Source organism: Acanthochromis polyacanthus, chromosome 9 (assembly GCF_021347895.1).
Source record: "Acanthochromis polyacanthus isolate Apoly-LR-REF ecotype Palm Island chromosome 9, KAUST_Apoly_ChrSc, whole genome shotgun sequence".
Taxonomy (NCBI): domain Eukaryota; kingdom Metazoa; phylum Chordata; class Actinopteri; family Pomacentridae; genus Acanthochromis; species Acanthochromis polyacanthus.
This window is the reverse complement of record NC_067121.1, coordinates 12,578,110-12,590,261: the sequence shown is the minus strand read 5'-3', so window position 1 is coordinate 12,590,261 and position 12,152 is coordinate 12,578,110. Positions and strand designations below refer to the sequence as shown.

Genomic DNA, 12,152 nt, shown 5'->3' with positions numbered 1-12,152 from the left:
CCGCTCGCCCTCTGGCTGACAGCTGAGTGCTGCATGGGCTTCAGCTGGGAGTAATTAGCCAACTCTATTCACCTGCTTCCCTCCTCTTCCTTAAAAGCCCTCTGCTCCCCTCAGTTTGGGCTGGAGCATTGGTTTGGACTGACCCACATGCTGTTTCCCCACACTTCCTCTGGATACTTCAGTTTTTGGATGCTACTGGTTTTCTCCTTTTGTGGATTCAGCCTTTTGGGACTTAAATGTTTTTTGGACTTGCCCGCAGCCTGTTCTTCCCTTTAAGGAGAAGTTTATCCCTGTTGTGTGAGTACATGTCCCTCGTGTTATTGTCAGCTGTTTGGTTTTGGCTTCGTGAATAAACTCCCTTCCCCTTCACACCTATTGTCTGTCTGTTGGTGTCTGCGCCTGGGTTCTACCACACAAACCGTAACAAACACTCACTAACGGACACGATAGGAAACTATGGCAATCTGATATGAATAAACTAAAGCTAGACCAACACAATGGGGATACACCCAGGATAAGGGAATTAAACTAAGAGTGCCGTAATGGGAGCAGCAGCAGGTAGCGGGCAATATCAAGGCGGCAAGAGTGTTGTCGATACATGGTGGTCAGACAGCCCGGCTTCAGGAAGACAGCAGAGAACAGGCTGGCAGTAGATAAAGGCTGACTGCGCGCAGGATCAGAGCAGCAAGAGTGTCGCCGATACAGGGTGGTTAGATGGCGGCAGCTCAGGACAAGCAGGAACCGGCCTGTTATGGTTGATTGTTCACAGGTCAGCCAGTCCCCGCAGCTGTCCCCAATCTCTGCAATTAGGGTGACTGCAGGTAGGGCTGGGAAGACAGAGAGAGAAAGACGACAAGCAAAGCTGAGCAAGAGAGGGAGAAACAGAGGGTGCGATGGTAGGGACTTGAAGCGGGGATCTTGACACCCTCTCCACCTGGTCACTAGTTTACTTGTACCTGGAGTTGCTAACTTAAAATTACATCCTACTGCTAAAAACACAACCTGTCCTATACATCTGAAATCCTAACGCTATGCCATGTGATCTTTTCAGGCATAGGTGGACAAAGTAATACCTTATTGTTCCTCCAGGAAAGACAGAAATGGATAAAAAAAAGAGATGGAACTGGAGACATTATCGTGAGGTTTGACCCCACTGTTCCTCAAGGGTCATGACCCTTAAGTCCCTTTCAGATATGGGACATGGAACATTGCTGGGTTCATCAATCCATTAAAGTGACAGATTCTGCCCATCAAGCTCCTTTCAGACATACGTCATTTTATGTGCATCTGCCTTTACACAGACCACCCACAGAGTTGGGTCAAAAAACTGTGTGAAAAGTGACAGTGAAATGTGGAAAATCCTTCCTTATATTACTTATCCTAAAACTAAAAGTGCCACTCCATGTGCATGTCTGTCCATTAATCTGATGACAAATTTCAAACTTGTGCTGTTTAAAGTGATATGGAAATGTTGCTACATTTATAAAACAATATTATTTGCCTTATGCCTCCGTTCTGTGGATAATTTAAGGAATTGGCAATGTAGCCAACAGTTTTGGATCTATGTTTAGAAGCTGGATTTAATTTTATTGTTCACACAATTTAGAGATTTTTTAATATATTCGTGCAGGTTGTGAGGGCTTCGTCCAACAAGTTGGTGTGTACAAATTGTAAGCCTTTTCAAAAAACTAAACCTGCTTTGCAATGGACATTATTCAAATGCTACAAGCCCCGAGTCATTGCTTTTTGTTTCCCAGGCTCTTCTGGAGTCAAAATTAAACGAAAATGCAGTTTCCAAAAATTTGTTATTAAGAACGAAACAGACGCTTTAGCGTTTCATTTTTAAAGACTACACTTGCTGTGCAGTGAGAAATACTCAAATGCAATGAGCAAAAACAGTACCCCTGGTCAAAGTCATTTGCATTTACATCACTGCATGACAAACTGCATTCATATCATCATTGTCCCACCATGCTGCTTTGGTGGTACAATGATGAAATAAATGCAATCTGTCAGTCCTCTCATCACAGGAATTCAGGTAGAACATCACTCCTGCATTGTGCTTAACTCAATTTATCAGCCATCATTGTAAGGACATACTGTACGGTATAAGTCTGTCCCTGGCAGTGGCCCCAGCGACCACTCTTCTGCTAAGCCAGGGGTCTGCAACCTTTAACACTCAAAGAGCCATTTCGTCCTGTTTCCCACAGAAAAGAAAACACCGGGAGACACACAATCCTTTTGGCATTTAAAATGAACACAACACTGCATATATCGCTTTTCACCTCTATGCCCTGGTTAATTTTGAGTAATTAATAAAAAAAAATAATGCATTAACAAAATGTATTTAATCGCACCTTTCTCAGTTCCCCAATTCGCATCATGGATGTGCAGCAGACAAATCTACAGCAACTGCGTGGTGCTGTCATGTCAATATGGCTCAATATCTATGAGGAATGGTTCCAACACCTTATTGAAAATATACCATGAAGAATTCACACTTGAACATGTTTTGTGGCACTTACCCAGGCTGTTTTCTCCTGACTAGATCCATGCTTGTGTTGTATCTACTCTCAGATGTGCGTCGCTTTGGATTAAAGCATCTGCTAAATTAAATTGTAGAACTGTAGAAGAATTAAGGCAGTTCTGAAGGCAAAAGGGGGTCCAACATTTTACTAGCAAAGTGTACCCAATGAAGTGGCCAGTAAGTGTATATTGTCAATATACAGGCAAAGTTACACATTTCTTCCATATTGTCTTCCTGTTGAAAGTTAAAATATGACCGTTATATTGCAACATACATTATATACATGATTTTGAAATACACACTGAACTGCGAAAGTGATGATAATTCAACACCTATCACAATGAGTCTCGTGTTTATTAAAACGCATTATGGCAAGTGCTATAATACCAATACAAGTGAAAAAGGATCGCATTACTGTGTTTATTGCAACAAAAGAAATAAATCTGCTTTGTCCTTGTCGATCGTCAATATTAGCCACCACTTACCATGACACACACCTCTTCCACATTGTATGACATTGTCCATTATGATATCTCTTAGTTGCCAGTAGTACATCTTCTGTCAACTATCCCACCTTCTGCTACCATGCCATCCACTTCCTTCACCTCAGCACCTATCTTCTCCCATTTTGCACTCCTCTCACACAGACAGGTTGAGGTTCTCATCCACAGCATGAGATCCTCAACATGTCCTCTGCACCCTTTCCCACTGCCCTCATCAAATCAAATATCTCTTCATTAAGCCCTCTCATTACCACCATCATAAACTCTTCCCTGCAATCCGGTTACCTTCCAGCCACTCTGAAAAGCACAGTAATCAACCCCCGGCTAAAAAAAAACCTCCCTTGACCCTGACATTTTATCCAACTACCGACCCATTTCCAACCTCCCTTTCCTTTCCAAATAGAAAAAGTTGTCGCCTCCCAAATCCATAATCACCTACAATCACACAGTCTTTATGAAAAATTTCAGTCTGGTTTCCGCACTACCCATAGCACAGAGACGGCCCTGGTCAGGGTCTCCAATGACCTCCTGGTGGCATCTGGCCAGGGCTGTCCTTCCCTCCTTCTGCTCTTGGACCTCTCAGCCGCCTTTGATACTGTTGACCATACCATCCTCCTCCACTGTCTGCAATATTTCATTGGCATTTCTGACACAGCACTTCAGTGGTTTCGGTCCTACCTGACTGATAGAGCTGAGTATGTGGTCCTTGGGAAAGCCAAATCTAGGCCCCACATTGTCAACTGTGGAGTGCCTCAAGGGTCAGTTCTCGGCCCTACCCTATTTTCCATCTACATGCTCCCCCTGGGCCACATCATCAGCAGGCATGGAGTTGCCTTCCATTGCTATGCTGATGATACTCAGCTCTATGTCAGGTTGGATCCCACATCCCCAACATCATTGTCCAATCTCACAGACAGCCTGGGGGAAACAAAGGCATGGATGAATGACAACTTTCTCCAGTGGAACAGCTCAAAAAAGGAAGGTGTCCTCATTGGGACCCCACATCAACTCAAATCCTCTCCCCTCACTGTTTTCTCTTTTGCTGGCCATGACATTCCCCTTACATCCTCTGTTACAAACTTAGGGGTATGTTTCGACCCCCACCTGTCATTTGACACCCATGTTCAATACATCTGTAAAACCGCATTTTTTCAACTTAGAAATATTTCCAAACTCCGCCCCTTCCTCTCCCTCCCTGATGCTGAGAAGCTTGTCCACGCTTTCGTTTCCTCCAGGCTGGACTACTGTAATGCACTCCTCATTGGGATTCCTGGCAGGAGCCTCCAGAGACTGCAATACATCCAGAACTGCGCTGCCAGGATCCTGATGAGGGTGCGCACATCCCATCACATCACACCGATCCTCCATAATCTCCATTGGCTTCCCAGTTAGGTTCAGGATTGAATTTAAGATTTGTCTCCTGACCTATCATTGTGTCCATGGCAGCGCGCCAGTGTACCTTAAAGATCTAATCAGTCAACACAACCCGACCAGCCACCTCCGCTCCTCCTCCATCAACTCCAGGTTCCAAGGTCCAAAGTCCACTCCATGGGAGATAGGGCCTTTTCAGGCGGCTGCACCACGATTGTGGAATGCCCTCGCCAACCACAAGAGGGCGCCACAGGCGCATGAAGTTTTTAAAAAACAGCTGAAGACTTTTATGTTTTTAAAAACATTTTCTTAATGTGCTGTATTTTTATTGTTGATGTTTTTATCTGTAGCACTTTGAGATTTGGTTTTCAAATGTAAAGTGCATTATAAATTAAATTTATTATTCTCATTATTATATTGAAAACAGGGTTATAGGACAAACACAACTTTAAGTTTTATGCCACATCAAAGTGATCATTCTCCTCTGACCTCTCACATCAACTCTGCCATTCTGAATATAATCCAGAAATCTTTGTTATGAAAATGAAGGAGATCAGTTCTTTCAGAAATACTGTTTAGCAGCTCAGGCGACTCCACGAACACCACTGCTATGATCAGACTGAGATCACATTGTTTACCATTGCAAAATTTGATGTGATCATTTACTGAAGTTCTGACTGATGGATCTGTGGGATTTTATGCACTGTTCACCAGGTGTACACGTCTTTCTTTTTTAGTGCTTGGTTTTCATTTTAGTTGTGACTATATTTAAGGACTGTCCTGGATGTTTGCAATAATTCAAGCTGTTCTATTAAACACCAATCACTGAGGCGTAATGCTGCCAACTATGTTTTTTGCTCTGCAGGTGCAGCAGGCGATCCAGTCTCTGATTGACAAGCACCAGAAGATCCCTGGGAATATCCTGAGAGCACTGTTGGAGAGATTCCACACCAAACACAACGATCATTTACAATAGCAGTACAACAGCGACAAATTATCCAGTTTGCTCAGAAGGGTGTGGTATGCAAAGATGCTGTGGTCTAACAAGCTGTAATATTTGCACAGCTTTAGTCGCTGCTCCCCAAAAACAGTGACTGCAGCTAAAGTTAATTTTACAGACAAGGTTTTTTGTATTACATATTTCTAAGATGTACACTGTGTTCCAAATTAGAATGCAAGAAGGACTTAGTTAAATAAACATTTAGTTTTATGTTTTTTTATGAAACTTTTTGCTTGTGTTGTTTCTCCTGTCTGTTTAAAACACTGACATCAATTTTATACAGGTTTGACAAATAATTTGGCAGGTGAGCCTAATTAAAGGGAAACTACTTAAGGAGGTTGTTTCACGTTATGAAGTGAGCCGTGGGTTTCATGCAGTATGGGGACAAAGAAAGACATTTCTGCAGATGAAAAGAATGAAATGTTGCAATGCCTTGCAAAGGTATGAAAACACTGGAAATTCCACAAAAACTTAAGAGAGATCTTCATACCTTGAAAAGGTATGTTTGATTCAGGTATGTTGAGTTCATTCAGATCAAGGTGTATTAGGGAAGATTTCTGTCAAGCAAATACATCATATTAAGAGAGCAGCTATTTAAAAGCCACAGCTGAGCAGTAAACAGATAGTTGAAGCTGCTGGTGCCTCTAGAATCCCAAGAACCTCTCAATGCAAGCTTCTTGAGAGGCTTGTAGTTGTGTGTAAAGCTGTACTTCGGCCACCCCTAACCAGTGCTCACAAGGAAAACTGTTTACATTTGGCTCAGAAATACATGAAGACCAATTTTCAAACAGTTTTATTCACTGATGAATGCTGTGCTACACTGTATGGTCCAGATGGGTGGAGTTCTGGATGGCTGGTGGGTGGCCCCCACCACCCAACAACGCTGCGACATCAGCAGGAATGTGGTGGAGTTTTGTTTTGGGCTGGAATAATGGGGATTGAGCTGGTAGGCCCCTTAAAGGTGCCTGAAAGTGTCAAAATGACTCTTCAAAATATGTGGAGCTGCAAATTGATTATTTCCTGCCATGGTATAAAAAGAACTGTGCCTTCCACAATAAAATCATTTTCATGCAAGACAACGCACCATCCCATGTTGCAAAGAATGCTATTGAGTATTTGGCTGCTATGGGTATAAAGGGAGAGAAAATCATGGTGTGGCCACCATCATCCCCTGACCTCAACCTTACTGAAAACCTATTTAGCATCCTTAAAAGGAAGATCTATAGTACATCTCAAAACAGCAGCTCTGGGATGCAATTCTGGCATACCCAAATGAAATCCAGGTAGAAACTATACATGGATTTACAAGTTAAATGGATGAGAGAGTTGTGACAGTGATATCCAAGAAGGATTCCTATCTTAACATGTAACTTGACCTGTGAAGATGTTTTTGATTGAAAGAGGATTTGTTATGAGCAAAAACATCTCCTATTGCAGAAAATACTGACAGCAGATTTCCATTTTTAATTCTTATAACCTATTAACCTGTGAAACTGTTGTCCATAATAATTTGGAACACTGTATTTTGAGTTATTAAAAACATACTGTTGTCATCATCTGAAGTTTTGTTTAGTAAAATCCTGATTATAGTGTGATTGTTGAGGATTTTCAAACAATCGTACTGACTGTCATTTGTATTGACTACTTAGAAAACATGAACAAAAACAGCATATGGGTAATCATTTGGAACACAGTGTATATACACAGACTCCTGTTTCACTTGCTCATTCCCAAAAATAATCTGTTTAAAGCTAGACTTCCTAAAGTGGCTTTGAATTTCACAATAGTTACACTTCAAATAGAATGGAAAGGAAAACACAGATTGTTTCCAATGAACAGTATTTCATCGTGACATCAGATGTAAGTGGTCATTGTAGCTATTCTGAGAAAATATATGGCATATAGGCAATTAATTCAATCAAAATTTTGATTATAAGTACACTGACCGCAAAATATTCATGATGTTAGGTAATCGTTCTTGTTGAATTGGTCATGCCTATGAATTACAGTGACTATACAGACAATTGCTTGTAATGGCACTCTCACCTGCTAAATCTTCATCATCATCAGTTTCACTTGAGTGAAAGCAAATAGTGGAACACAGTAATTCCTAGGATTAAGTGATGAGATTATTTTTTTTACATAGGAGATACATGGGAAGTATTTAAAGTCTACTTGTTGTTAATGTTCACTCTTACCAGAGGAATTATTAATGGCATATCCAGGTATACTTAAATCAACAGGTAAATTCAGATTCCACATCTGTGAGGACTCTGAGCTCTTTTGAGGTTTGCAGCATCAGAACACTGAGAAACCTTGATTCTTGCTTCTAACTATCTTTTTATATTTAAATTCTATTTCTTTACTGTTGGGCTCAGAAGCAACAGCAAACAGTTGATTCCTTCAAGCTTGTTAAAACAAAAGTAGTCAGCATTTGCAGGAACTATGAAGATTTCAAATCATCCATCATTATCTATGCACCACTTAATCCTCATGAGGAGAGAGAGCATCCAAAATCTATGCATAGAAAGATCCCATCCCCAAGGGTTTCAATTCAATTTTACTTTGTTTATATAGCATCAATTCAGAACATGTCATCTCACAGTACTTCACATACTGTAGTAAGGTGAAGATGTGAATGTTCAACAAAGAACAGAGAACCCTACAATCCAAAACAGCCTTTGGATTCCCTATGAGCAGGCAGTCATAGTTGTAATTGAGCTAACAAGACAGATGAATTTCATAGCCTGGCTTACAATGTTCATTTTACACTAGTTTTTCAACAATAGCTTTATTATTTAATAATCATTTTTATATACACAGAAAAAACAACTACAGGAAAGAAAAGAAAGACACCAAAAAACAAACTGTAAAGTGCTCCTCTCTTACAACAAAGTCAACTGTCAGTCAGTTCTACACCAAGTCCACATCCCTCACATATTTTACAAAGGTCCCTAAACTTCTCTATATGCTCTTTATTTGCCTTCATCACAAAAGGCACTACTTCAGCTTGATATAATTTGTCTCATCCAGTTTGCAATAGTCTTTCCTTAGTCTTTCTCCAGAACAGAGGTTCATTAATATGTTAGACCCTCCGGAAAAACGCGATTATGCGATCGCATGAATTCCCGCATTAATCACCAAAATGCCGCTGATTATGCGGCGGTCAATTATTTCCCAAAAGGCCGCATAATCCCCGCAAAACAGCGCATAATTCATGCAAGAATCTCACATTTCCACGAAAAAAAGAGAAATATGCGGGTCCCGCTTGATTTCACAATTTCCGCCTAAAATGAGAAAACTATAATCAATATAAATTAAGTTGTGAGTGAGTTTTTATGTGACGCCCGGCCTGATGTCATCAGTTCGTGCATTCACACACACACACTAGAAGCACGAGCTGATGCGGAGCGCGGCGCCAGTGTTGCCAACTTAGCGACTTTCTCGCTAAATCTAGTGACTTTCCAAAGCGTCCCAGCGACTTTTTTTGTCAAAAGCGACTAGCCACAAATCTAGTGACTTTTTCTGCCGTTTTGGAGACTGACAGAAAAACTTGGATCATTCTGCAGTTACTGTTTTCAACGAGCAGCAGATCCTGCTGTAAGCTTCTCCCCCTCCCAAAGCACAGGCTGTCAGTCCAGTAACCCCGCAGCAGTCCCAGTGTCTGATTAGAGGACACATCCCTCCGCGGCCAGACGGCAGGTGAATCGCGCATATTTTTGCATATTTCGCAACTATTCGCATACTTTGCAACTTTCCGCAATTTCCCCGCATAAAATGGCATAAAAACCCCGCATATTTATTTGCATAATCAAGGATTTTAGCCCACATAATCAAGGATTTTTGCCCGCGTTTTTCTGGAGGGTCTAATATGTTCTTTTTGTTATAGTTGTGTTCCTTTGGATATAGGCCAAGTAGAAACAATTTCAGGGTCAAATGAAATTCTTTGTGAAATTGTTTTCTCACATATCGATCTGACCTCTTCCCAAATATTTTAGTCTTTCTGCACTGCCAAATAGTGTTCCTTTAACCTCTGCATGCATTTAGTGCAGGTATCTGGTACATTTTTATTGAACTGTTTTAACTTTGCAGGAGTTACATGTTTTCGCAATAGCCAATCATAATTAGTCTGAGCCTTACATTTATTGTGTGTCTATTGTTGCACAGCTAGATTTCCATTCCTCTGCTGAAAATTCAGTTTCCAGATCTTCATTCCAAGCACATAACTTATATTGTGAGCTCTTAGATGAGCAGGATGTAAGTATATTCTAGAATTCAGATATGATGCTCTTTTTAAAACTGTCTTTTGTTATCAATGTTTCAACAAGTGACTGTGAGGGTTTAGCGAGTGTATTGTGTTCATTTGCTTTTATAAAGCTTCCAAGCTGTAGGACTTTTGAAAAATGTGTTTTCGGTTCAGATTAAACTTGCAGATGTTCAAAAGATGTTATATCATCAGAACTTGATAGATACAGATCTTGGAACTTTTTAAGTTCTTTGGAAGCCCAGATATTAAAAGTAAAATCAGGTCTTTCTGATGTAAATACATGATTACCCGATTTGTGACAAGGAGTCTGGTTCTTTTAGGTATTTTCTTACATCTTACCAGATTTTAATGATTTGTCTAAGTATAGGGTTGCTCGTCTTTTCTTTGTAGATTTTTCACTGTGTCAGGGTAGAGGTACATGGGAAGAGGGAGCCGTAGACTGAGAGCTTTAATTTTTCCACGCCTTATATCCATGGGGTGATGACCAACTTTCACAGCGTAAAAGACGATACACAGCTCAGTATCTGTTTTTTCTTTGGGGTGGTAATCACTGCTAAGAACTACTCCTGGATCTTTATCTACAATAAATCCTGCTGCCTCCGAATGCTGACTTCTCTTGGTGATTAACATTTGGAACACAGAATAATCTTAGACTCTGACCCAAGATTTGGGACATAGTATCCACTTCGAAAGAAGGTGGTATAATGGAAGCTATAGCTCTGGGGAAAAAGCTGTTCCTCATCCTGCTAGTCTGTGTTTTGATGGCACGGTACCTCACAAACAGGGAGTGTCTTGGCTGCCTGATGTCCATGGAGATGGGCCGTGATCTTCTCTGCATGCACTTCGCATACACAGAGTCCAAATCCGGAAGCTCTGCCACCTTTACCACCTGGAACAAATCTTCTCTGTCTTTTGCTGTGTAGCCACTGTACCGCATTGTGCAGCCCTGGTAGAGGATGCTCTTGATGATACTTCTGGAGAAATTTCTGAGCAGTTGTGGAGCCAGACCAGCCTGCTTCAGCTTCCTCAAGAAGAGCATTGTCTGCTGGCCTTTTTTCCCTAGGTTGACGGTGTTTAGTGTCCATGTCAGATCCTTGGTAAAGTGCATGCCAAGGAATTTGACCAAGTCCACCCTCTCTTCTTCTCTGCTGATATGAAGTGGGGACTGTATGACTCTCCAGGTCTTCCTGAAGTCTATGATGACTTCCTTTGTTTTGCTGATGTTGAGGACCAGGTTGTTGTCTGTACACCACCCTACCAGATATTAGACCTCCTGCCTGTACCAGGTCTTGTTGTTGTCCCTGATAAGGACTACCACTGTGGTATCGTCGGAAAACTATCAGGGTGTTGGAGGAGTGGGTTTGGACATAGTCCATGGTGAAGAGGGTGAAGAGTGCCGGACTAAGCACATACCCCTGCGGCGTGCCTGTGTTCATGGTTATGGTGCTGGATGTCAGGTTCCCCATCCTGAAATTCCGAGGCCTGTCATCCAGGAGCATAGTGTGGTGAACAGTCCAAGGTTGATGAGTTTGTGTACCCGTTTATGGGGGATGTCTGTGTAGGTTATCATTCATCCAGGTCATGGTTATCCAAAGTAGTTTAAATAAATCCACTGGACTTTAAGAAAGTTCCTTGAAGACGTTTCACCTCTCATCCAAGAGGCGTCTTCAGTTCTGGTGGTGGTTGGTGTTGCCTCAGCTTTTAAACCTCTGTGAGGTGTGTCCAGGGCTATTATTCCAACGACCGATACCAAAACTCATCTGACTACTCAGCGATGGTCGTTGTGAGTATCGGTGGGGGTCGTTGAAATGCACAGATGTCACTGAGCCCTTGTGTGCTAATGGTGGTCATTAGCATGAGTCTGCTGAGTAGTTCTTTTGGAGAGTTTTGAAAGGACCTGATTGTAAATCGGCGAAAGATGATGTCACAGACCACCACCTCTGTTCAAAGATGGCTTCTGTACTTTGACATGGATGGCTTCTTTCACTCCTCTCTCAAACCATCTGTCCTCTCTGTCCAAAATCTGAACATTGGTTTCCTGAAACCTTAATTCAATTCAATTCAATTCAATTTTATTTATATAGCGTCAATTACAGTCAAATCGTCTCAAGACGCTTTACAGAACCCATATGCCTGACCCCCAGAGCAAGCCCAAAGGCGACAGTGGCAAGGAAAAACACCCTTTTAACAGGGAAGAAACCTCGAGCAGAACCCGGCTCTAAATAGGGGGGACCCATCTGCCTGCTGGCCGGGCGGGTTGAGAAGGACAGAAGAGGGCAAGGGGGAGGGATGGGAGAAGAAGGAGGGGTGAGAAAGCAAGGAAAACACAACACACATTTGAATACATGCATGACAGGATATGTGACACAGACAAAGTATAAGCTAACATTGAAAACTGACTCATAGTTTACTCTTATGATGTACGGCTCTGACATTAAACATACTCCATATATAGCTAGCAGTAAAATTCAAACAGTATGTAAG

At 41.7% G+C, this 12,152-nt stretch overlaps 1 protein-coding gene across 4 annotated transcripts in view; it reads left to right on the top strand.

The window, feature by feature from the left end:
* Nucleotides 1-10,272, top strand: part of tmem68 (transmembrane protein 68) — a 57,834-nt gene extending 47,562 nt beyond the window's left edge. For all 4 annotated transcript variants that reach the window (XM_051953409.1, XM_051953410.1, XM_051953408.1 and 1 more), the window contains exon 9: nt 5,267-10,272. In XM_051953409.1, the coding sequence (XP_051809369.1) occupies nt 5,267-5,377 (111 nt within the window). In that variant the 3' untranslated portion in view covers nt 5,378-10,272. The remainder of the gene's footprint in view (nt 1-5,266) is intronic.
* The last annotated feature ends 1,880 nt before the right edge of the window (nt 10,273-12,152 follow it).